The sequence below is a fragment of the Natrix helvetica genome (assembly GCF_964273705.1).
Source record: "Natrix helvetica genome assembly, chromosome: 1".
Lineage (NCBI taxonomy): Eukaryota > Metazoa > Chordata > Lepidosauria > Squamata > Natricidae > Natrix > Natrix helvetica.
Window position 1 is genome coordinate 162,611,946 of NC_138548.1, and position 26,609 is coordinate 162,638,554.

Below are 26,609 nucleotides of genomic sequence, written 5' to 3' on the forward strand. Positions count from 1 at the left end.
AAAATGGCAATTGACATCTGCAGTGTTTATTTGTTTATTTACATATGTGTGCATCCACTCACTTGCATGTACACACACATAAGGACTTCTATTTCTTTTAAATCAGCATTCTTTTTCTGACAGTGAATCCATACCGGCTGCCAAGCTAGACAGTTTGCCACTTTCATTTTTCCTGGATAAACCAGCATTTAAAAAAAAAAAGATTTTCACTGGAATAAATCAATCACTGGTGGTAGCATTACCAAGGAAGCTTTCCCTCAGAAGCTGTGAGAAAGTTGTGACTGGTGGATTGTGAGACTCCATTCATGGGAACTGTGGGGACAATACCCCATAACCCAGACGTGCCTGTGCTTTAATCATTACAAACATTTACAGTCTGAAGTATTTATCAAAAAAGACAATCCTTTCCTTTCAGTTAGATACAAAAAAGACAATCTTTTCCTTTCGGTTAGATAAAAGTAATTGTGTTCAGGTTGGAGAAGACCGATCTGTAGAGTGTATGGAGAATAACAACAGCTTCCCTAAATGTGAGTGTCCTCCCTGGCAGAGATTGTGAGTAAAAAAAGTCAGTTTAACGGACTCAGATCTAATTTGAAGGGGGGGGGGGAGAGAGAGTTACAGCCAGAGAGAGACATATGGGAAAGTAACACCTCAGACAGTCCAGAAAGCAAAAACAAAACCAGCCAAAGTCCTTCTAAAGATTTAGAGAGCAAAGGTGATAGAACAAAGAGAAGCAATGGAATACAGACTTCAAGGCAGAGGAGATGACTGACTTGGGCACACAGGCACAAAAGCTCCCAGCCAGACCTTTAGCCTTTAAAAACAAAATGCCGCTGAATACAGTCTGCTGCGAAGTTGGCACACAATCCTAGAGGAATTACACCCTTGTCTAAAGCAGCACAATCTATGGCAGTGATGGCTAACCTTTTCGTTGTTTGGTGCTAAAAATGCGAGTGCACGCAATAATACATGTGTGTGCCGGCACCCACATGCGTATGCATGCACAACCCCCCCCATGCTCCTCCCCCATGTGTGTCGTACTGCTCGCCTCCAAGCTGAGCTTGGTATTGCTTCTGAGGGTCTGCGGGAGGCCGTTTTTGCCCTCCCCTGGCTCCAGGAAAGCCTCTAGAGCCTGGGGAGGGTGAAAAACAGGCCCAACGGGCCTACCGGAAGTTCAGGGAGGGTGAAAACGGTCTTCCCCGGCCCTCCGGAAGGCCGAATATTAGCTGGCCGGCCCACGCATGTGCACTGGAGCTGTCTTGCGTGCAGTCAGATATGGCTCCGTGTTACACCTGTGGCACGCATGCCATAGGTTCGCCATCACGGACCTATGGACAGAATGCACACTCTCTAAGCCAGCTTTCTTCAAACTTGGCAACCTAAAGATGTCTGGATTTCAACTCACGGAATTCCTCAGCCAACATGAGAACTCCATGCATCTTCAGGTAACCAAGTTGGAAAATGGTGGCTAAGGGCCATTGTGCGTCGAAGCACCAGAATACACCTCTTCCACCAAATCAAGCCACCTGCTGTTTAACTGATCACTATGATGGGGAGCCCAGCTATGCGTGCCTTGCACTCCAGAGAACTTTGCCTATACTGAAGCTTAAGATGCAGACAGTTATCTGTTAGTACTATATAGCAGCAAAGCCTCTTCAGACCACATCTATAAACACGTACATCCCACTCTTTGAACATTCCTTTCTCCACTAAGACGGCTGTATACCAAGCATTATAGCTATCCACCTGTATCAGTAGTCACAACCCAGCTGGCGTTCATCACACCCGATCTGGCTGTAAAGCTCATCAAAAAGGATGTTCAGTTTAGCAACCTGAAGTATTTACAGGGTTGGAAGTGCTGGAAGTATTTACATGGGCCGAGTAACTGGCAGCAATAAGTTTAAATCGGGGTTGCAGGAAGTGGTTCCTGAGCTTGAAGGCATCCTTGGGATGGTCAAGGGAGTTCAATAATTAAAGCAATATTATGCTGTTCCTATGCAAGGCCTGCTAATGTTATATGGGCATTGTGATGTCACATAGACCAGGGCTGTCAAACTTGCGGCCCGCAGGCCAGATGCATCACATTCTGGCTACGCCCACGCCCAGTTTAGCGAAGGGGGGGGAGTCACAATACATCACATGATGATGCGGGTTTGACACCCCTGACATAGTTACACAAGAGGAGAGAGCTTACATCACAACAGCAAACATGGCTGAGATTCCCTCTCCCAAAAGTGCCCAACTGAATGAAGAGATTGAGCTAGTCCTAGATTCATTTTGCATTCCCAATTTGTGTTTCTTTTACCGAGGGAACCAATACGGTTAGTGAGTCATTGCTCCTGGCTGAGACATCATAAGTAGAGATGGATCTTGAAGCAAAACAGGATAGGCTATTTGATTAGGCCTGCAACTTTGAGTTGTTTGTAAAAACAATAAAGGTGGAATCCAGATAAATAAAATATGCAACTTTCTTTTTTGGCTGATAGCTAACACTTGACCTCAAATGGGATGATAGCAAAAAAAAGTGAGGGTGGTTAAAATAAAAACCAAATGTGATTTAATAAAATAAAATATTTTTTATACATTAACTCCTAACCTACAAGAATTGTGCCATCATCCTTGCCATGAGATTGTTACAGTAGATCAAAGAAATCTTCCAGTTATGCATCTTAAGATGGCGAGTTCTGGTTTCTGTACCAGCAGATTGGTGTAAACATTTTTTTTAACCTTTCAGAAGCCATCCCACAAGGTAGAGGAGATAATGGCATATATTTATCTGAAGCCTTTCTTGTTTTATTGGGGATACAGCCAGTTTCATAGGACTTGCTGGCTGGGTTTTCTTTTGAAACACAGTCTGATAACACTGACCATTCTATTTATCAGCTGATAGTGGGGTCATCTTTTCCTTAAGGGATTACACTTTGTGTTATTTAAATGAAGAGAGCCTCTTTCTTTCATGCTTATCCTATCAAGATGGGAAACCTGCTGATGAATAGAAAATTCTTACCATTAGAAATGAAATGTCAAGAAGGAGATAAATCCCTTCTCAATTAAACTGTGTTTACATGACCACAATTTCATTAGCTTTTCTAAAGTTGTTTCAGTTTGAATGCCTTGGTATTATATAGCATCTTTTAAAACTAATAACTATTCTCAGTGGAAAGCCTGATTTGTTTTGTCAACCTACAGCTCCAAACCCTGGAACACAAATTCAAAAAGGAATAGCTCTGAGGCTATTAATACTACGGAAAGTAACATAATAGATTGAATCTAAGATAAATTAGTCTAATTTAAGCCTCATTTGAAATAACTATGAAAAATGAATCATTATTCTATTGAAAAGTAAGTGAAAAGATCAGAATCCTATCAGTGCCTATTTAGAAAGCAATCCTATTTGATGCAGTAGGTATTATTTTCAGGTGATGGAATGTAACATTATAATCTGGATCCAACTCTACTAAACTTATAAATATTACTGTTAGATTACCTGATCTCATCTAAGGAGGCTTAGTTGTAGGATTGGAGGAAATAGGACAGTCCTCAACTGGATTGAAAAATAAAAAAATGCAAACAGTTCAATCAAAATTCAGTCAAAACCTCTGCTGTTTAAAAGTTAAAATCATATCTGTCAATTGTCCCATCAAAATGAGATCATTTCCACTTTAATTTAAAAGGAAATAATATCCTTTTCTCTTATGCAAAATTCTAATAATAATTTTTAAGAACAACTATACCCATATTATCAACCTTCAGTCTTATATTAAAATGCTGCTGGAAAATCTGATTCTTTATTTTCTTCCTGACAAAGTGCACCAAAACTTCCCTTGGAAGATTTCTTAATCTTACAGATTTATATTTATTCTATATAATTTATCAATTTATGCCACTGTATCTTCATCCCAATCAAAAAAAATTGCTAAGACTTTAATATTCTCTAATACCTTCACCATAATTCTCTGGGATTTATTACTCCCAATCTCAAAGAAAATTCCTTCTTTCTCAATTTCAATAGACCCAATTATCTAGTTCTTTTTTCCATCTCTTGTCTATAATTTCTATTTTATACTCCAAAATTTCCACGTTGTAATTATTTTATATCACCAGATACTTGTTTTACAGAGCTAACTTCTTCTTTCATCTCCTTTTTCATCTTTAAGTCAGTAAGTTAGCTGAATCACTTGATACTAAATTGACAGCTTTTGTAAAAAAAAGAAGAAGAATGGAGGAAATTCTTTGAACCCAGAATATGCTGCTATGTACTCTATGCATAGTTGATCACATCTTTGTTCCTTTATAAAATTAAGTTAATGTTCTTCACTAGAAGTTAGAAGTTCTTCCAGTTCTTTCTTTTGTTCAAGGCCAACAGAAAATATTCATGATTGAGATAAGTGCAGTACAGTTGGTAAAAAAAAGAGATCATGAGATACAGTATGGTATTTTTTTTGGAGGGAAACTATCTGATTCTATTCTCTAATGATCTTCCAATTGTAATTATCTTCTGAATGTCAGATGTGTTTGCTTTGCAGATTGAGGAGATCCTCTTATATAAAGAGAGATATATTTTATTTGCTAGTTTTTAATGGAACATTATTACCTTAACTATCTTGAAAACATTACTGAAATTACAAATGTTGGATGTAATCTTAAATAAGTAAACAATGTCTATATCATACTGGAAAAAATGGGTTTGCAAGCTTATGGAAGTCACAAGGAGACAAGCTGAACTCAGAGGCTTTAATTTGCTACGAATATATACAGTCCAAAACCATTAGGTTTCAATTCGACATCCATTCTAGATAATGCTGTATCTTAGTATTTCTCAATCTTGGCAACTTTAAGATGTATGGACTGCAGCTCCTAGAATTTTCCATTCAGCATGCTAGAGAAGTTTGAGAAACCCTGTTCCATCTGATCTGCAAATCACAAACCCAATATTCATGTAATCAATGTTTATGTTTAAGACTTTCTTTTTAAAGGAATTTTATTTTGATACATTTGTAAGGAATGTATGGATGCCTGGACATAAATCATTTCCATTCTTTTCTTATTCCTACATAGGGGCACCGAAATGCTGTGTAACTCTGCAAACTTTCCCAGAATTTTAGAGAAAATGTTTTTTTTAATTAGAGACCATACTAGCAAAGTTAGTTGAAACCCAATCACCCAAAAAATAAATAGGAAATTAAACCTGCATCATCCTCATCATCCCAAAGGTGTTTTTTCAAGAGGCAACTGAACTTGTTGGCTTTTCTTAAAGACATTTAACTGAAGAAGCTTCTTAGATGAGAAGCAAAACGTCTTCAAAGAAAACCCAGAAAAAGCCCCCTTAGGACAACCATAACCTGGATGCCTGAGAATCTCCATAAACATCTGCATCACCATCTGGTGTTTTTTTTAGAGATGTTGCAGTTTATTTTATATGCAGTTTATTTTATATGCTATTAATTTTGCTGTCTTTAATTTCATTTTTTATTCCATTATAGAGTTAAAGACAACGCTCTAATAACAGGCAATGCTGCTCAAAGTCAAGTCCAACAACTGGAGGACTACAGTTTCTATTTATATATCGCTTTAGCTAAATGAAGTATTATAAATGAATATTTCAATCCTTATTAGGATTCATTCATTACAGGCGATTCTGTGCCACCAATCCTTTTTCCCTGCCTCCTTCCGTTACTGTACAGCTGTATTACAGCTGGTTATAATAAGTCATTACATACAATACAACTATATCTCTATGATAAAATGCATCGTAACATAAAGCACAGATTCTTTTCCTCAAATTAGGAAAAAGCTAAACATAGTTCTATTCACTCTAACATCTGAACTTTCATGAAATACAGGTCGAGTACTATGGATAGCATTATTTCCTCATTTTTATATCTGAATATACAGTATTTTAATGGTATGGCTTTGATGATTCTGTAACTCCTGGAGATATACAGCAGGACAGGTTGCCCTTTTTAATAATACAAAAATAAATGGCAGAATCAAATAAAATGAGAGAAGGAACAGCTAATGTCTAGGTGGTGTACTTAATATGCAATGATGTTCAATTTCTGCTTTGATTTCCTCTACTGTTTGATAGCAAGTAATTTTTCTCCCTCCTTAACCTTTTGGTCTCTTTCTGATTTTGCTCCTTCTCTTATCTTCCTTCTCTGCTTTTGCTCAGTTTTCTTCCTCTGTTGATCTCTGCTATTCAAGTCAACCATTAATCTTCTGGTGTTGTTTCTTGCAATCATATGTTTTCTGCGATGATTCTGCTGATGGGTGGCACTATCTTCTTTGAAATGATTGACTGGGCTCTGATACGCTCATTATAAATACCAAGTTTTCTTTTTTATGTTTCTCCCACATTTTATTTTGGATGTCCCTTTTTCAAAATTAACTATTGTTTTCATTAACTCTTTTTGTCTCCCCTGACTTACTAAGTTTCCTTTGATCTTTCAAAAAAAAATCCTCCATTTTTCTCCGTTTAGGCTATGAGCCTATAGAAAACTTTAAAAGCTTCTTTTTAGTATTGTTAAATGTTTTTATATAGGATGTAGGACCCATTAAGTGTTTTATAAGCAATAAATGGCAGCGGCAGTAGTGAAGATGAGTCTCAGAATTATTTATTTCCTCTCCTTATAGGAATAGATTAAGAAATGAAAGGAGTAAGTTCTCAGATCATTACTATTTTCATTATTTAGCTGACAAACATTACATTCTGATTGAAGCATAAGATAAAGAAAGCGATTAAAGGTAAAGATTCCACTCGCAAATATGTGCTAGTTGTTTTGTTCCTGATTCTAGGGGGTGATGCTCATCTCCGTTTCAAAGCCGAAGAGCCAGCGCTGTCTGAAGACGTCTCCGTGGTCATGTGGCCGGCATGACTAAACGCCAAAGGCGCACAGAACACTGTTACCTTCCCACCAAAGGTGGTTCCTATTTTTCTACTTGCATTTTTACATGCTTTAGAACTGCTAGGTTGGCAGAAGCTGGGACAAGTAATGGGAGCTCACTCCATTACACGGCACTAGGGATTCAAACCGCTGAACTCTCAACCTTTCTGATCGACAAACTCAGCATTTTAGCCACTGAGCCACCGTGTCACTTAAAGAAAGTGATTACTCTCTATTATAGGAGCCTATAATACAAAGGTGTGTGTGTGTGTGTGTGTGTGTGTGTGTGTGTGTGTAAGGCTCTGATTCATTTTCTAGTCTACGAAATGGTAGAATTCATGAGCCTCTGGTGTTACTTAATTCAAACAGAAACTGTCCTTGTAAACAAAAGGCATTTGTTGTTACCTAATGATATACTGAGATAACAGAGAAGAATAGCTCAACGGGAAGAGGTTGGAAGTTTAATTAAAGGATTACAAGACCAACAAAATAATAGGCTCACAGGCTCATCATTATGCTAGAGAAATTAGAAAACTGGCAGAGGTAATTTAAAACCAAATCAAGTAAATGTAATTGTGCCTGGCTGATAGGAATTTTTATCCCCTCAGATGCCTTTGTCAGAAAATGAAATTCTGATGATTTCAGCCATGGTTTTAGACTGGAGTGCTGCTACATTTCTGATATATAGCAAAGTTATAAGTAAAGATCCATTCTTCACTGAAGCACAGAATCATGGGATTCCAGCTTACATGGGAGTATGATTTCACTCACCTCCCAAAAAGAGTAAAAACCGATCTCATGCTTCTGCTAAACATAAAAGACCCATTTTGCCTTAATTCTTTTTAAAAGAGTCATCTCTAGCTGCAACTGCTAAAAGTTTTCCCACCCCTGCCCTCAACCAGAATCTGATAAAGACCTCGGGGTAGATAAGTAGCTTTCATGTCCTTAAATTGCTCCTGCACTGTATCATCTCAGATTGCAACCTTGAAGACTGGCTATATTAAGAAAATAACAGCCCATCCCACCAAAAGGAGGAAATTCCTAACTCTATGTGGTTTACAACATTGTCACAGAAAGCTTTTTTTAAAAAAAAATATATAAGGCAGGCATAGGCCTTGCAGTGCTGGATGGGAGCCGATCATAGATGGCTGCCTAGATTGCCTTCCTTAGAAGGACCTCAACATTAAATAAATTAAACTTTTCAATTAAAAGGGTCAAAAACTAGAAACTGCCAAATATGATGAGATACTGATGTTCTCATCCGAAATGTTGCAAGAGAATGTGGGGCATTCCTTGACAGGTTGGGAGAATTCTTTAGAATTACATTTTAGCACCCATCCCAGGATCAATTATTGGCACACTCATGGAGTTGAGGGACCACTTGGGAAGCATTGAGTTAGAAGTCTCTAGAGATTCTCAGTCATCCAGGTCATGGTTGTCCCAAATGTGCTTTTTTTCAGGCGGCAACTGGACTTTCTGGTTTTTTCTTTGAAGACATTTGGCTTCTCATCCAAGAAGCTTCTTCAGTTCTGACAGGATAGTGGGGTGGGGGGGGAGGATTTACATTCCTTGCAGACAGCTGGTCATTTGCATCCTTTAGAGCAAGGGTGTCAAACTCAAGGCCTGTGGGCCAGATTTGGGCCGCGGGGTGCTTAAATCTAGCCTGTGGGCCCGGCTTAGAAATATCAAAGGACTGGCTCGCGGTGCCTCTTGCAGCCAAAGTGGGACGTGGTCTGCGTGCACCATCCCTTGCACGCCATTTTGGCTGGCAGGGTGCTGCAGGAGGTGTCTGTCGCATCTCCCTCCCTCCGGCTGGCCACAGAGGAGAAATACAATGCTGATCCAGCCCTCAAAGAAATCCAGTTTGACACCCCTGATTTAGAGTGTCGTTGAAGCACTTGGAGATTTATCTATTTCCTCAGGGTCACCTGAGTGGTGTTCCTGGTTCTTGATTATTAAGTTAGAAGACTGTTTGTTAACACACATAGAGTTAGAAGTCTTCTCCCTAAGAGAGAAGAATACTGCAGAGTAGACTGAACTGAATAGCGTAGTTTCACCCTTAACAAATGCTGAGCAAAAAAGCTGTTCTATTCTAAGACCAGGAAACTAAACTGGCATAATTACCAACAAGTAAAAGGATCCACATCTCCAGTCTTTTCAAGACCTGTCTTTTTTAAATCTACTTTTCATATGGAATGCCATGTGGTAGTAACGTGTATAGAGGCAGGCAATTTTTGTTTGAGCCATGTTTTTTTCATAAACCAGGCTTATCTCAACACTTCTCAAACTATCATGTGTACAGGGGGCACAGTTATTGTGGAAGCTATTCATTTCTATAACAATTGCAGGGTTACGATGTAAAACGGGCATATGATAGAAGATACATGCAAACACCCATTTACAGGAAAAATATGCTCACCGGATGTAAACATAGGGAAGACTACATATTAAGTTGTTTCATTCATTGACATTGGACAATGTGATTTTTGTGAATGAACACTAATAACATTGATGAAGACCAGGCATACATGAATTCTTTCTTCCGGGCCATCATGATCCATCCTCCTTCCTTATCATAGAGATTTGGAACTACAGACATTTAAAGGGATTGGTTTCAAGAAAAGGATCGCGGCCTCTGAAAGAGCCACACTTCTTAATGTAGTAATTAGATCCTAGCTAGCGGCAGCCTAGCTTGAGGCTGAGCGTTTGTACGTTTCGTGTTCTGCAGCTGAAACCTATGTGCCTCCAATCCCATAGTGAGCTATCCACGGTCCTGATGGCCTGCTGATTGTCCTGGTTTCTTCTCAGACAATAACAGTGCAGTCAGTGAGCGTTCGGCAAGCTTCAGCCAGGAACAGGAGGGAAAGTCGCAGGTACGTCACTCCTTTCCCCCCCCCCCATTAGAATAACTTTATTCTGTCTCTGGAAGTGCCCGGAGATTGTGAAGATTGTCACTGCTGAAAGGAGAAACAGCAGCAAAGGTTCCTCTATGAAATCTTGCACTTGTGGCATGACTCCTGGAGTAGTGGCTAATTGCACTACTATGCCACAGTTATATGAAGAGGGGCCCATGCTGCAGGAAATGACGGGTATGGCAGCCATTAATCCTTATTCCCTCTGCAAACGTTTTTTTTATTTTTTTTATTTTTTGCTCAGTCAACTGCACCAGGCATTACATATAACAATCCTAGATCAATTGAAATGCTATGAAGTTTCCCATGATAACTGATTTGGGGGCATTCATTTCTAATTTTACCAATTCTCCATTTGCCTGGCTGAACCAACTAAATCTATGATGGCAAACTTATGGCAAGCATGCCAGAAGCAGCAGGCAGAGCCCTCTCTGTGGGCATGTGCGCTGTCACCAGTTGCTCTTCTGGTTTCTGGCCAGCTGATCTTCACGGGCACAGGTTGGTTTTTTTGGGCTGTTTTCTGGCCATTTCCAGGCAGTTTCCAGGCTGTTTTGGGGGCCTGAAAACGGCCTGAAAAACGACCTGAAAACAGGCATGCGCTCGCTGGTCAGTTGGTCTTCATGTTTCCGGCATTCTGGCACATGCGCATGGACATGCATTCTGGTTTGGACACTCGGTACTGAAAAGGTTCGCCATCACTGAACTATATGAAGCTCAGGGTATGTTTTGCTAATTTCCTATGCAGGGCTCTTAGATCACAGTACCAAAAGGCAAAACTTTCCCCTCGTAATTTATTGTATGTAATATAAAAAAAAGTTCCTAAAATAAGATTTACACTGATCGTGTGTAATGGATTTTTTTTTTAAAAGCAAGAAATTAGGAAGTCGGTGCACTTTAATGCAAGCCACAAAGAAAATTATTTTCACAGCCTCCTCTAGTCTCCTCCTCCATTTAAATATGGGTAAAGGCTGACACCTTGTGGTCATCATGGACAACAGAGTTCTCAATCTGAGGGTCAGATACATCTTGGGTATGTGTTTGTGAGAGACTTTTTTTTGTTCAAGTCTAAAATCACCCAAATCACGGAGAAAAATAGTTTGTCTAATTTTAAAGTGGAATAACTCAGGGTACCCTCCCTTTTCCCCTTGCAGCATTTATCTACAAGGTGTTTTGCTTTATTGCACCTCAAATTATACTGGCTGTCTCCAGGGATTTTCAGGATTTTCTCTAAATCTAAATTCCCTAATTTTCTAAATCATTTGGAACTGTTTTATGGCTTCCAGAATTGTCAGAACAAATAGGGTAGATGATTTTCAAAAACACCAGTAATGAATGCCTAATTTGCAAAACAAAGAGAGAGCAGAGCTAGGCAGCGTTGGCTAAAATATCTGAATTGCCAGAAAATATTGTGTAAAAACGGGCACAATTCTTCCTGGAAATTGGATCTCTTTTTCTGCACAAAGAGGAGTCAGGATCAATGTGTACATTACTTCCTTCTCTCACATCTTGCAATTTAGGTGTGCATTAAGGTAAAGGTAAAGGTTCTCCCTGCGCATATATGCTAGTCATTCCTGACTCTAGGGGGTGGTGCTCATCTCTGTTTCTAAGCCAAAGAACCAGTGCTGTCCGAAGACGTCTCTGTGATCATGTGGCCGGCATGTCTAACTGCCGAAAGCACACAGTACGCTATTACCTTCCCACCAAAGGTGGTTTCTATTTTTCTACTTGCATTTTTATGTGCTTTCAAACTGCTAGGTTGGCAGAAGCTGGGATAAATAATGGGAGCTCACCCCGTTATGCCGCGCTAGGGATTCAAACTGCCAAACTGCATGCTTTCCCCCCCTTTTTTTTTCTTAAATTAGAAGGAATCAGTTGAAGGGTTGGGAGAACAAGGGAGAGGGGACGTATTCTCTCCTCAATGGGGCATCTTTTGATTCTTCAATCTTCCCACTGTCCCTCCTTCTTTGCATATGACTGAAACTCATAAGAGGGTGGACTCTAACCTAAACCTCAGCATCTTTTCATGACACTCTCAGGACTGAAGGAGCCAATGGAGAGCTTGCAACAGACTTCTCTATTGCATGGGAAGGGAAAGGGGGAGAAAGAAAAGGATATTGGGAAGTGTGAAAGGGAGATAATGGAGGGGAGGCTATATCCATTCTGACTTTGGCCCTGCCCTTGTTTTCCTTTGGCTCCTTCCTCTCCATTTTGACACATAATTTCCAACAGATTATCCTCCATAAAATAACGCATCTTTTACTAGAAAAAAAGCTTCTTCATCTCTGCAGGGGTGGGATTTACTTATTTTCCCTACCGGTTTGCAAATGTGAGCATGTCCATGCATGTGCTCGGCCTTCCATGCATGCGCTTTGATTGAGCATGCAGCTTGCACGCAAGCACGCGGCTTGAAAACATGCCTAAATAGGATGCCATAGAGGTGGGGTGGGTGGGGCAGGCCCATCCACGATTTCCATTACCGGTTTGGGCGAACTGGTCCGAACTAGCTGAATACCACCCCTGCAAAGCAGAGGCTGACAGTCAGGCCTGCAGCCATCTTTTCTTTTGGGTCTTTGGCCTGCCACACTTTCTATTATTCTACTCTGCATTTTCTATTGTGGGAAAACGGGAGGGGGGATTGTACGGAGTTGGATGCTATGTAGCCATAACAAAATTCTTTCTAGAAAGCCAAGGTCATCCTTTGTCTCTGTACCTCTGCACCTGACCAGAATTGGATGGGTGGAACTGCCAGCATGGCAGTGGAAGATTGGACCATGTGATGGACTTGTGGGTGTGGGGACAAGATCTTGGACTTTCAACTGGGTGGGGAAAACCTGGAAGCTTTCAGATTTGGGTTTTCCCAGATGTGCCAACATGGCTCTCTTAATAAATTGGAACTTTGAGCAATACTTTGCCTTGGACTCTGATTTATTTTTGGATGCTAGTTGGAACCATGACACTCTGACTCAAGCTTCTCTTTGGAAGGTTCAAGGAACTTTGTATCGTGATTGTAGGCATAGCTAGGCAGAAGTCAGTCCCAATACGTTCAATGGCATTTGGTCCTAGCTGAACATCACAGAATTGCATCCTTGGTGTCTTTCTATACCAGAATACCAGTCAGTTAAGTGCTAGCAGTATTTTAGTTCTGGCTCTTGAGAGCAATTCATAGATAAGCAGAAATTAGGCGATTCCTATTTTGTCTGCCTGATGAACGGCTGTGCTGTTTTACAACTGAACCTTCCCTGAACTTTTTCTTCTTGTGATCTTGTGATTTTCTTGTTATTCACTCTGAAAGGCATCAGTTTGTTAAGATCTTAGACAGATGTTTTTCAGACCTTTCTACTGGAAAGGTACAGCTTTTTAAATGGGTTCTGGGAAACACATCAAATGACTGTTGCCACATTCATTCTTAAGGTCCCAAGGAGATGAAAAGGGGGAATTGAAGGTTAAGAAGATATCTTGAGTTATGTCACGGGGCTACAGCAGGATGTCCAAGAGACCAGCTCTGTTGGGGGCTTCCTTATTTATATATTTACTTATTGCACTTCTTTTCTCCAGGAATTCTAAGTGGTATTTGTCTCCCTGAAAAGATTTTTATCCTCATGGCAGCCCTGTGAAATAAGTTAGATTAGATAAATAGTCCTTTCTTTTTCTGGATAGTGGCCATGTTTGGTATTGTAAAAGCATGTTATGAGTTCTGTGACTCTCAAGGAGAGACTTGCCATTCACAAAATTGCTTTTATGGCTGTTTGTCCAGTCGTAAAGCAAGTTAATCATTTATAGTATGGAACCTGAAGAATATAAGGCTATTAGGCATGCAAGTGACCAGAGGGATACAATTTAGGACTTCAGCCCTGTGATAGAAAGTGGCATAAAGTTACTCAAGATTGAATAGGGACCTAGCACAATTTGTGAAATATCACACCTGCTGGTTTTCTTTAGGATAGCAACTGGTTTTTATACATTCCCCAAATTTTACTTAGAGGAAGTCACTTAACTGGACTGGGGGGCCTCAAACTTTTTAAACAGGAGGCCAACTCACAGTCCTTCAGACTGTTGGGGGGGGGCAGACTGGCTGTGTGGGTGTGGCTAGGTGGTCATGTGACTGGGTGGGTGTGGTTGTGTCATGTGATAGGTGGGCGTGGCCAATTTAAAAGTCCATTGAACAATGCACACAAACTTTAATTTGCTTTGCTCCTCAGGGTGATTTATTTGCTTTTGTTTGTATGTTGCTCTTTTGGTTGCTTTTTCTTTTTACTAGATTGTATTTTTCAGTTGTTTAGGAGGTCTAGTGGTCCAGGAAACTCAGTTTTGCAGCATTTCTTCTCAGCCCCAAGGAGCTTGAGAAATCTCTCTCTTTCTCTCTCTCTCTCTCTTCTGGAGGCAGGGGAGATGAAAAATAGGTTTTCGTCTATATTTTTGGCCTCCTGGGGAGTCTGTGTGCCCCATTTTTCACAACACACACAAATCTCCAGAAGCATTCTGCAGACCAAAAACAGGCAAAAACGGCTCATTTTTTGACCTCCTGGGGTATCTATGCACCCCGTTTTTCATTTTCCTCACCTCCAGAATGTCTCTGCAGGCCAAAATTGTTGGCCTTACCTTTCAGTTCCAGCCCATGGGCTTACGAAGTTAAGTCCTGCACTCGGCCAAAGGGTGGACAGGGTGATGTGGTGGGGCAGCCTCGTGGTCCTGCGCGGGCCGGATTAATGGCTTTGGCGGGCCACATGTAGTTTGAGGACCCATGAACTAGACAGTTAATTTCATATTTACAGCCTTGTCAGTTACTGAGAAAGACTTATGAATATTATGAAATTTGGAACAAAATGTATCAATGGTTAGAAATGAGAAAAAGGAGTCAGAACAGAATATACTGAGGATTTGCAAAATTGGAAGTGGATAATACCTAGACAAATATTCAAAGGAGGACAGGGGATATGTTTATTAGATCAAAGTAGCTATGTGTGATAACTAGAAACTGTATTTGTTGTTACGTTAAAATATGTATGGAAATGACAAAGCCAGAAAGGTCTCTCTATATCCAATGTTTTAATAAAACATTAAAAAAGAAAAGAAAGAGTTATGACCACATGGCAGTAAGGAATATTTTAGGCTCCCTCTTACTGATGCTTCAGGTGTTTTCAGTCACTTGCTACCGAGGATTATCAAATTCATAGGGGTCTAGAATCCAATTTGATTCTGATGGAGATTAAGATACCATTTTCTAACTTGGATGTTGCTGTTCCCTAAACAAACTTGAATAGAAATGGGAAAATATACTTTATAAGCTGTACAAAAGAAAGAAAAAATTCTCGGAAGTACATATACCTAATTACGATATATAGAGTACAAATGCTAGGCTCTGTGAATTGCACTTCTGTGAGAGGTATCTACAATATATTCCCATTTAGTATAATTCAATCAAAAGTGTTGAGGTCAAAATCTTTAAAAGATTGCAGCAGGGGTGGGTTTCAAAAATTTAGCAAGGGGTTCTCTGCCCGGTTGCTGGGTGGGCATGGCCATGTGAGCATTCCTTAGTCGGCTTCCTTCACCATGACCGGGGGGGGGCGTTTTTGCCCTCACTGGGCTCCGGAGGCTTTTTTCGAGCCTCCGGGAGGGTGAAAACGGCAAAAACGGCCCCTTTTTCCAAATTTCCAGTAGGTCTGTTTTTCGCCTTTCCTGACCCTCCATGTGTGCCCTGCACTTACCTGCATCCAAAATGGGCCACATGGGGACTCCTGGGAGGGGAGGGGCGGGCCAGCCAGGAGTGGGATTTGCGGGTTCTCCAAACTGCACAGAATCTCAGCCAGAGTTTGCTCCAAACCCCTGAAAACCCACAGCAGCCCACCCCTAGATGGGGATATGCTTCAATCTGGAAATACGTTTCAGGCAATATATAGATAATTTCTCAGTCTTTTATGGGCACGTCAAATCTTCCGTGCTATGGATATACATTTCTGCATAGACCTGAATAATTGTCACACATTAATTATCATGTCATTCTTTTTCTATGGAGTGATGCCTTAGGCCTCCCCAACAGTTGGAATATACTCTGCATGTAACAACATATCAGACTTCTAGCATTCCTTTTTTAAAAAAAAAATGGTTTTCGACTTCATTATGGATGGATAATTCAGCGAGCCTCCAGGCACATGTAGGTTCAGTGGCATTTTAAAAAAATACTTTAGCCTTTTTGAGCAAACATAGTTTTTTTTAAAAAACCTATAAAACCAAATCGTTTCTACCTCAGAAGGATTTTGTTCCTGATCCCCTCTTATTATTGTAGGGTGGTCGTAGGATTCTTTCTTAACTCTACCATTTGGTAACTCAGAGATCTAATCCAGCATGGCAACATAAATTAGGAATGTTTGAATACTGCAATATTCTGACACCTATTATTTCCGGCAAGACACAGTAGAGAACAATATTCATGATGATTTACCAAACATTTCAAATATTCAGGTGCACCTATGAAAGAAACCTCTCAGAATCAGAGATCCATACGGCCACAAATTTATATAGCTTTGTTTGAAACAGATCTATATACAGAATATTCAGCCAGTTCGGACCGGTTCGTCTGAATTAGTAGCGGAAATCGTGGGTGGGCTTGCTCACCTGCCCCAGATCTATGCCATCCTATTTAGGCACGTTTTTGAGGCCGGGCGGATGCCTGGAAGGCACCCATGAGAGCAAAGCACATGTGCGGAAGGTTGAACATATGTGCAGAAGGGGCACGTATGCCCGTGAAGTGAGCGCATGTGCACACGGCAAACCAGTGGTAGCAAATGTGAAACCCACCGCTATCTGTATACTGATTAAAACTCTTGGGTCTCATTGTTTGTAACCTTCTGGGGACCAAAAGAGTGCGTTGGAAGACAATAACTGAATCAATTTTTTTGAAATTTGGCAAAGTCATGGCCACTTCTGAACACCGTGCTGTCACTGTCACTCATGGTCACATGATCATCATTTCCAATGTTCCCTGCCACCTTCTTACAAGCAAAGCCATCGGGGAAGCTGGCCGGAAGTTGGAAGTCCCTTCTGTTCCCACTGCTCTTTTGCTCACCCATGTTCATTCTATTTCTCTGTTGGAGTAAGAAAATATTTCTGAAACAATGACCCAGTGGGTCATGGGTTTGTCCAGTTGCAACTAAAAGCAAGACCTGCTTGGGGATGCTAGCTTTGGAATTTTCATTCCAAATAATTTAATTGGTTGCCATGTTTCTAATCCTCTTAGTGCAACAAGAGGTGTTTTCTCCCCCGTTTCCTCAGTCCTCTGATGTTTTGAATTGTGATTTTCCTTATTTTGTTGTTGTTACGTTCAAACTGTTTGAATTAATTACATTTGCACAGCTTTGCATTTATATTGTGACTGTGTATACTGCCTGTAGTGAAAAATTGGCTGTTCGAAAAGCAAATAAATAACTTAATGCTGAAGAATATCCGGGATGAATTATTTGTGTAGTGTTATTGTATGAATAAGCAGTTCATTTTGTGATAGAATAATAAGATCAGAAATTGGACTTCTGCCTTAGAGTGGGTAAGGACTATATTTAATTATGATGTTGTGTATGACAAAATAATATTGCATTTCCGTTATTAATTTTGCTTGTTATTTTTTAAATCAAGCTGTCTGCTTAATTTCTTGGGTGAACATGGACAATCTCAATTCTGCTTACCCCAACAGTCTGAAATGCATTTCAAGTCTGATTTATATTACAATTTTAGACTGCTACAAGTCTAGAAGTGCCCAATATAGCAGGCAACCTGTCACATACCATGAATTTTATTTAGGATGATGTCAAGTAGCACATACTTGACTCTAAAATTTCTAAGAAATCTACTAACCAACTGGGGGGGAAACACCTGGGCAAAATGAAATAGTGTCTCGTAGGTAATTGTGTTAGTTAATAATGCGATCAGCCTGCAGCTAAGAATTTGCTATAAATAAATAGATATGCATGCACATACAATCATAGGTAAGACTTAGACTTAGTAATGCTAAACAAACAAATATACACACACACTTTCTTGGCTTATACATTTTTCAAACATTTTGTGGTTGGAAGATTACTCTATACCAGTATTTCTCAACTTTAGCCATTTGAAGTTGTGTCGACTTCAACTCCAAAAATTCTACAGACAGCTTGCTATAGGGAAATCTGGGAGTTGAACTCCACACAACCTAAAGTTGCTAAGGTTGAGTAGCACCGTTCTGTACACTATATATTATGATACTGTTTTTTAAAAAAAAGCAGCAGCAGGCAATGTAAGTCAAGACAAGAACAAAAATAAATAAATAAACAGGTAATCAACCATATTGCCTTACCCTGAAACAACCCTGCAAGGTAGGCTGGGCTAAGAGAGAGTGAGTAGTCAAAAATCCCTCAGACTTTCATAGCTAAGGCTGAACTTGAATCCATAGATTCGAGCTTTCTATCCTAGTGCCTTAACCACTAGACCAAACTGGCCAAAATGGTTCTCTCTCTCTCTCTCTCTCTCTTTCTTTCTTTCTTTCTTTCTTTCTTTCTTTCTTTCTTTCTTTCTTTCTTTCTCTTTCTTTTTCTTTTTCTTCCCTCCCTTCCTTTCTCTCTCTCTCTCTCTCTCTCTCTTTCATTTAGTATATTTAATCCACACGTCTTTTTATAGCTCCACTGAATTCATAAGAAACATATTTATTAAGCACAAAATATGTAATATGTAGTGGGTTACCAGCAGTGGTGGGTTTCAAAAATTTTTGGAACCTACTCTGTGGGTGTGGCCTCCTTTGTGGGAGTGGCTTGCCGGCCATGTGACCGGGTGAGAGTGGCTTGCCGGCCAAGTTCAGAGAACACCAAAGGACCCCACAGTCCTCTCCCTCCTTATCTTTTTCCTTTTTGTCCTTCGACTTCTCCTCCTCCTCCTTTCCCCACAACCCCACTCCCTTCTAGCAGTGATGATGTTACCTAGTTTGGTAATGAAATGTCTGTAAGAAAACCACCAAGCTCAGAAAGCAGCAAGGATCCCACTATCCCCCACCTCCTCTTTCTCCCTTTCATTCTTTTTGTCTTTTCTGCTCCTTTCCCCACCCCACCCCACCCGCTTCTAGCACTTCACCAGCTCAGGCGCGACCGGAGAAGTTTCTCTTCTCAGAAATGTCTTCAGTGGAGCGGTGGCAGCCTGGCAGGCTGAGCCTGCGTCCCTTTCAGGAGCTTCACTGAGGAAACTTCTCCGGTCACGCCTGAGCTGGTGAAGCGCAGACAAGCACCATCCCATCGCCAGGGAAACAGTGAGTGAGGTGAATTGCGTGGTTGCTCAGATCACATGGGCGCAGCCCAACCGGAGAAGTTTCTCTTCTCAGAAATGTCTTCTCGGGCTGCGCCCATGTGATCTGAGCAACCACGTGATTCACCTTACTCACTGTTTCCCTGGCGATGGGACGGCGCTTACCTGCGCTCCACCAGCTCAGGCGCGACTGGAGAAGTTTCCTCAGTGAAGCTCCTGAAAGGGACGCAAGCTGCCACCGCTCCACTGAGACATTTCTGAGAAGAGAAACTTCTCCGGTCGCGCCCGAGCTGGTGGAGCGCAGGCAAGCGCCGTCCGGTGAAAGGGGCGGGGCAGGAACTTACTTCCGGGTTCATTGACCAACGGGATCGCACGATCCGGTGCGATCCGGCAGAAACCCACCACTACCAGTGCAATCCAATACTTATCAACCAGAAGTAAATTTCATTGAGCTACATGGAGCTTACTGACAGGATTTTGACTTTTAAAAATATTGAATATACGATATTTATCTAAAATCAGATCTTTTTTTTTTTTTACAGTTAGAAGGCCAGCAGTCAGGGGGGGAAAGACACGAATAAATGGAGGTTTAAATCAAAACAAAAAAAAATTCTCCAAGCTTGAGGAAAGGCAGATAGTATGCACAGAAGTACATATACATAGTACATTTGTTTACTTTAGTAATGTCTGGTGTACACTGTAAGAACATTATGAAATGCAGTAATCCTGTGATTTTTGTTATGTGTTTTAGCCAATCATGAAGCGTTCTAAAAAAGACAGGTGCATCTTTATAAAAGAAACATGGGAATTCTCTGGAGCTGGAGGATTATTAGTTACTTTGTCCACACCAGCACACTGCAGGCGCAATCCACCTCTCCCTCCTGAACCTCTCCCATGGCAAGGAAGTGGAATAACAAAATGGAGCCATAAAGAAAACAAAGTGGAGAAACAAAGTGAAGCAACAAAGGGGCAAAAGGTTATAGAGCAGTGATGGCAAACCTTTAATCCACTGAGTGCCCAAACTGCGCTTGGGCGCATGCCCAAACTGAAAGGCATGAACGTGCGCATACACGAACATGCACACATGCATGCACAAACATGGGCACATGCACAGCAGAAACCCAAAGACCAGCTAGCCGGGCGGGAGGCAGGGCATCCCAATACCGGCAGCATGGCAAGAGGTAAGGTCTTTTTCTTTCATGAGCTTCTGTTTTATCGTTTGATGGGAAACAGAAGTTCACAAAAGAAATGCCACGGAGATCTGACCTGCGGCGACAGCATGTGTGCCAGCAGAGAGGGGCTCTGCGTGCCACCTCTGGCATTCATGCCATAGGTTCGCCATCACGGTTATAGAGCCTCTCTTCCTTTGGTGCTCTAGGCCTAATCTAAAACTGTCCCTCCTCCAGATATCTTTGAAGAAGCTCTGCTAATAAAAATGTAATATGGGATGCAATAAAAGCTGAATAAAGAACGGTGAGTCTTTTAAGAGATTAAAAAAACCCATGATAGCATGAATCAATGTAGATCATGCCCCTGCTTTCGAGGGTTTTTTGGCTGTATCATTCATCCAGTAATGTATGCATAGCTTAGCTTGAAGTAAAAGCAAGCAGTGATAAATATGAGTTGGCAGCTGAACACATAACATATTGGAATGGATGTAGTTGGCTTACTCCTTTCAGATGTCCTGAGCATCTCCCAGAAAGTCTAGCTGACCATGAAAATGCCAATTATGGAATTGTCCACCATATTGGAGGACCCCCTTATGATTTTGCTTCATAAACTCATTGGTCATCCACTGGTATTTTATACACTTGAAGAGAATCCCAGATATGGTATCACTTTAGACTTCACCTAACCTGCTGCTAGCAGGATTGATGCTTATTTTATTTCCCCCCCCCAAACTCCTTGTTGTCTCCATCATGTCTAGAGGTAGCATGAGGGGAGTTGAAGTCCAACATATCTGGACACTCTACATGTTTGTTTGTTTATTTTACAAAAATGAGCCTTCAGTCCAAGCTGTTTTATTCCTCTGTTTGATTCTTAATTTTCCTTCTCCAATAGGAACTAAACCTTGCCTAAAAATTAGGAGGAGCGTGGTAACATTTTGTTTGCAGTTATGCATTGCGTCCGATGAAGGGAGCTGTAGCCCACGAAAGCTTGTACTTTTTAATAAAGTTTGTTAGTCTGAAACAATGCTACTATATTGCTCCTGAGTTTGGGTTACCATAGGCTAGGGGTTTTTAGCCTTTTGGCCCATAGGCACAAGCCTTGGGGGTCCATATGCAGATTTTAGTGGGGGGGGAGGTCTAGGAATTTAGATGGGAAAATAGAACCGCCTTGTTTTCATATACACTACTATAATACATTTTTTGAGAATAATTGGGATTCTTAGCTTTCATCAGATTCTCAAAGGGGTGCATGGCACAAAAAGGTTAACCACCTTGCCATAAACTGAAATTCAACAGGTCCCCCATCTTTTTAACCTTCAAGAGAGCTTTTAAGACCTGGCTCTTTCCCCACGCAATAGGATAGGGTGAGGTTCGAGAGAGATGAGAATGTAGTGAATGACATCCGGGAAGCATGGTTGTGACACTTAAGTTTTTCTGTTTTGGTTTACTGTTTTTTGTTTTTTTTCCTATTATTGTGCATATTGTTTTATTCCTGGATTATAAGACACCCAGAATTTGGCTTTTAGATGGGTGGCTATACAAATGTTTTAAATAAATGAATAAATAAAAGAGACTTTCTTGCTATGTTTCTTACCACAGGTGAACTATTAAAAGAAACTGGGGGGGGGAGGGGGGAATCCCTTTCCTTTTAAACTATTTATCATAAAATATAGCTTCCTCTCTAACTTGATTACCGTGAAATATAGCTTCAGATGCCGCACTGACCTATACTCATCTCTTGATAGAAGTGTGAATAAATGTGTCCGGAAGTGTGAATTTCAGAATGTTGTGGTAGGGAATCTAGATAATGGAGGAGTGGTCTGGAGGGGTTTTTTTTTCTCCCACTCCCCTCTTCTTCTCCTCTTTCCCTTCCACAGTCCCACCCCTCTTCACTGTTCCAGACAAGGGATAGTAGCTGCTAAATTAGCAAAGCAACTACATCAGGCAGAGGAAGCCACAATCTTCCTGAAACAATATCCACCTTCCACTGCGTCCATATCATTTTACCGAGAGAGGTAAGTCCATAGACAAGAATTAAAAGTTTACATAAAGTTTCAACCAGGCACTAGATTGGTGTAGCCTTTCTGAGTCATTCCTTTCATCCTGAGACAAATGAGAACTTGTAAACAACTTTATCTTGGTTTAGGTATTGATTTATACCTATCCAGCAATATTTATGGTTGCTGCTATTTCTCATGCGACTTTTCCTTAATTGATGTTCTTTTGGGATTGGCACGGAGACTGCGGCAGCCCACAAGAAGGGCAGCAGCTCTCAGCATTGTTAAAGACTGCCATTAGCCAACTGTGACAAGCCTGTAAGACATTCAGCCAAATCTGTAATTGAGGGTAAGAGTTGAAGACAATTGTAGGAATGCCATTTCTTTTCTGTCACAACACAATGTTGATGAATGGCTTCTTGGGGCAAAACCCTGCCATTTTACATGGTTAGCATTCAGAGCTTAGTATGGGATCTGGTTCTTAACATGAATTGAGATTTTTAAATGCTGAATATTTTTCTATCCTGTCATCATGATGCAGATTATATTTTATTTGTTCCATTTCTCCCCCCCCCCTCCTTTGTCTCCTTATAGACGGTAGAAATTGAAAATGTGTAGACATGGCCTTTATTTAATAGTTGTACAATAGTTGTGGGGACAATTTTTATTCTTTAGCAATGGTTGTTTAAATTACACATACTGATACAACTTAATTTGTGGATGTAGCTAGGTATATATTAAAAGCGTGGGCCAGTGGGGGGGGGGCATATTAAAACAACATGTGTGGCCAGAATCTGAAAATGACATTTTAATACAGCTTAATTTCTGACTAAAATGGCCCGACTGAGATCGGCCAATATGGGCCTGATTGGAGTAAATTGCAGAGGTGATGCAGAAATATAATTTTGTCGTTTTATTCTATTTTACATATGTATGTATTACATTATTGTATTTTATCCTATATCCATTGTATTTTACTCATTTAAATTGTTTGTTTAGAATTTTATTAGTAATATGTGTTTGAACCTGTATGTTGATGTGGCCTATAGCCAGATGGCGAATCTATGGCACACGTGCCACAGGTGGCACGCAGAGACATTTGTGCGCACATGCGCGTGCTGGCCAGCTGAGTTCAGCCTTTTTTAAAGCCATTTTTCACCCTCCCCAGGCTCCAGAGGCTTTATAGGAGCCTGGGGAGGGCGAAAACAACCTCCCCTCCCCCTCCGGAGGCCCTCTGGAGGCTTCAGGAGCTTTCCTGAAGCCTCCGGAGTGCAAAAAACCAGCCCTACGGACAAACCGGAAGTTCGGGAACAGACCTCCGGTTTGCTCTTAGGGCCGGTTTAAGCCCTTGGGAGCCTTCAGAGACCTTCAGGAGACTTCCCTGAAAGCTCTGGAGGATGACAAACGACCCAACAGACAAACTCGAAGTCACTTCAGGGAAGCTCCTGAAGCCTCCGGAATGCCTCCAGGGGGACAGGGGAGGCTGTTTTCACCCTCCCCAGGCTCCTATAAAGCCTCTGATACCTGGGGAGAGCAAAAAAAGAATGCAAAAAATGGGAGGTAGTGCCTGTTATGCACGCATGCGTGTTGGGGGGAGCACATTGCATTATGGGTGTGGCACGCACACACACAATCCCCCTACGCACCCCTCGCTTATGGCACGAGAGCCAAAAAAGGTTCGCCATCGCTGGCCTATACGAAATATACATACATACATACATCACATATTTATACATCTTAATATGTGGATTAGCTGGGTATAGCAAGTTTCAATCTCTGCCACAGAATCATCAAGCAAAAAGCAAAGTCAAGACAATTCTATCTGCATGTTTTATCACTTCTAGTCTAGATCTCCTCGTTATTCTTTTCATCATTTTTCTTTTCTTGTACCCCTGTGTGATATAAGTTATCAAAGTAATTCAATACACCAAAGTAGCTGAAATATTATTTCACTGAAAACAAACTTAAATCTTTGGTCGGTTTGGAACTTTGAGTGGTTTAGAGAACAGTGGTTTTCAAACTTGGAAACCTGAATATGTGAGGACTTCAACATCTTTTAACATCTTTTACATATTTTAAAATCACAAGTATAAGCCCATTTCAAATGGGCCTTACAAATCACGGTCCCATGGCCATGGGGCGTTCCAACCGGTTGTAAAGCTGAGCCATTTGCCAAGCACCTGAAATGCAGTCATGTGACTACAGGGGGATTGCATGACATTTTACAATGGCCAGAAATGCTTTATGGATGGCAAAATACTTGTTCCAGGCCTATCATAATTTTGAAAAGTTTATTTATTTTATAAATAAATTTATATTGCCACCTATTCGCACATGGCAGATAGTTGTTCAGTTGTTAAATGAATGGTCATAAGCTGACTATTTAATGGAATGGTCTGCTTTAATGGAAGAACACAGAATGAATACTTTAAAGTGCACTCTTGTGAATTATTTGCAAAAAGAATTATTTGCATGTCATGTGTTTTGCTAAATGGGGACTTTGTATAATTTACTGTTCCTTGTGCTTTTTAGCAAAACAGAGCAAACCATGGTCTCTAGATTATTGTGGCCTTTGGTTTTGCTGGATCTTCATGCGTTTCTGGTAGAAAACACCAACGAAGAAAAAAGAAATGGAGTCAGAAAGCAGAAGAGCAAACCCTTTGTCTCAAATGCAGTAGAAAAATATCCCAATTCAAGTGATCAAGGTGATTATTTTTGAATAGTTCTGAAACAAAGTTCAATCTATCAGCGTCTAAAATTTGTTTTGTATTCTGGAAGTGCAATAGTTTGAATCAGTGGGTGTGGCATGCCTTGGTGGGCGTGGCAGGGGAAGGTAAAATCTCCATTCCCACCCCGCTCGTGGGGAAGGATACTGCAAAATCCACATTCCCTCCGGATCAGCTGGGACTCAGGAGGCAGAGAATAGATAGGGGTGGGGACAGTCAGAGGTGGTATTTACCAGTTCTCCGAACTACTCAAAATTTCCACTACCGGTTCTCCAGAACTGGTCAGAACCTGCTGAATACCACCTCTGGTTTGAATGCTAGACTTATTTATAGCAAGATATAATAGCTTGATTATAAGACATTTGTTTTGCATCCAGAAGGCCGCCAGCGTTTTTATGCATAGGGATTTTTTTCAGCTAGGGCTAGGAAAATCACTATCTGAATTCCTTCAACTACAGGCACTTAGGAAGGCAGCTCTCTCACACATGCATTCTTGCTGCTGACCTTAGGAACTGCTAGAAAGCAATGGTTTTGTCAAGAATCAGAGTGCAAGAAAGAAATTACTGCTGTTGCAGTTGCTCCACCCGCTCCCTCAATTGACTGATTTCCTGGAACTTTGCCCTTGATTTCAACTTGACAGGTTGATCCTTAAAGATTTAATGTCAAATGAGTTATAAAAAATGACTGGTGGATTCTGCTGGGTTCATTTCCCTTCCCGCCAAAAGTCATCTTAGAGCAGGGAAATCAAGGACCTATTTTGCTCTCCTTAAATGGGAGGTAAAGCTGGGTGGCGTGAGTGCGTCTGGGTATTTGAACAGGGAAGTTTAGCCGGCTGTCAGGTTGCCCTGACAAGTGCTTTGCACCTGTGACTTGTCAGTTAGGCTATTTCGGAACATAGATTTAGTGCTCTTTTGATATCCAATAAATAGCCAAATGAATAGGTCATTGGCACAGAAGAAGGCCATAGGGTGAAGAATGACTTTACGCCACTATCACGTCCTTTGGCTGTTCTTTTGTGTTGTACAGATTGTTACATTATAACTTTTGTCATATATAGCCCAACTAGCTGGAAGTGATGGGAACTTTGTCCAATTTACCTTAAAGATACTTGACTGGGGAAGATAAAAAACCAGTTAGTAAACACATATAAATTCCACTTCCATAGCAATATGTATGGCTCAGGGGTGGGTTCCTACCGTTTCGCATGAGTATATTGTAACTCGGCTGCCCACGGACCTGAACCGGTTCTATTGTTGGCAGTGCCATCTTGATTTTTTGGTTCTGAGCAGGTGCAGAACAATCTCCATTGCAGAAATGTAATTTCTCCCCCTTTTCTAATGTTTACGCATGTAAAGACCTTCTTTGGTATAAATGGGCATGCGTGCAGAGCATTTTCTGTGCACCAAACCAGCACTAATGCCAATAGCAACCCACCCCTGTTATGGCTACAATTTCATTTCTTTAGTTAACCTAAACGCACAGAGGCAGAAAGATAAACTAAACGCTTAACGCACAGAGGCAGAAAGATAAACCACAGATTTTAAACTCTGTTTCAGGGAGAGGCTGCAAAATGGATTCTTCACAGGCAGGAACCCACAAGTTGTCTATCTCCTGTCATATACAAATAAGTGACTCATCTCAGGAAAAAAATATCTGGTTT

At 40.9% G+C, this 26,609-nt stretch overlaps 1 protein-coding gene across 1 annotated transcript in view; it reads left to right on the plus strand.

Moving 5' to 3' along the window:
- Window positions 1–26,609, plus strand: part of LOC309384671 (uncharacterized protein) — an 82,363-nt gene that overhangs the window by 3,254 nt on the left and 52,500 nt on the right. Inside the window, exons 2-3 of the mRNA XM_081938388.1 lie at window positions 22,104–22,241; window positions 24,756–24,928. Of these exons, the coding sequence (XP_081794514.1) occupies window positions 24,772–24,928 (157 nt within the window). The 5' untranslated portion in view covers window positions 22,104–22,241; window positions 24,756–24,771. The remainder of the gene's footprint in view (window positions 1–22,103; window positions 22,242–24,755; window positions 24,929–26,609) is intronic.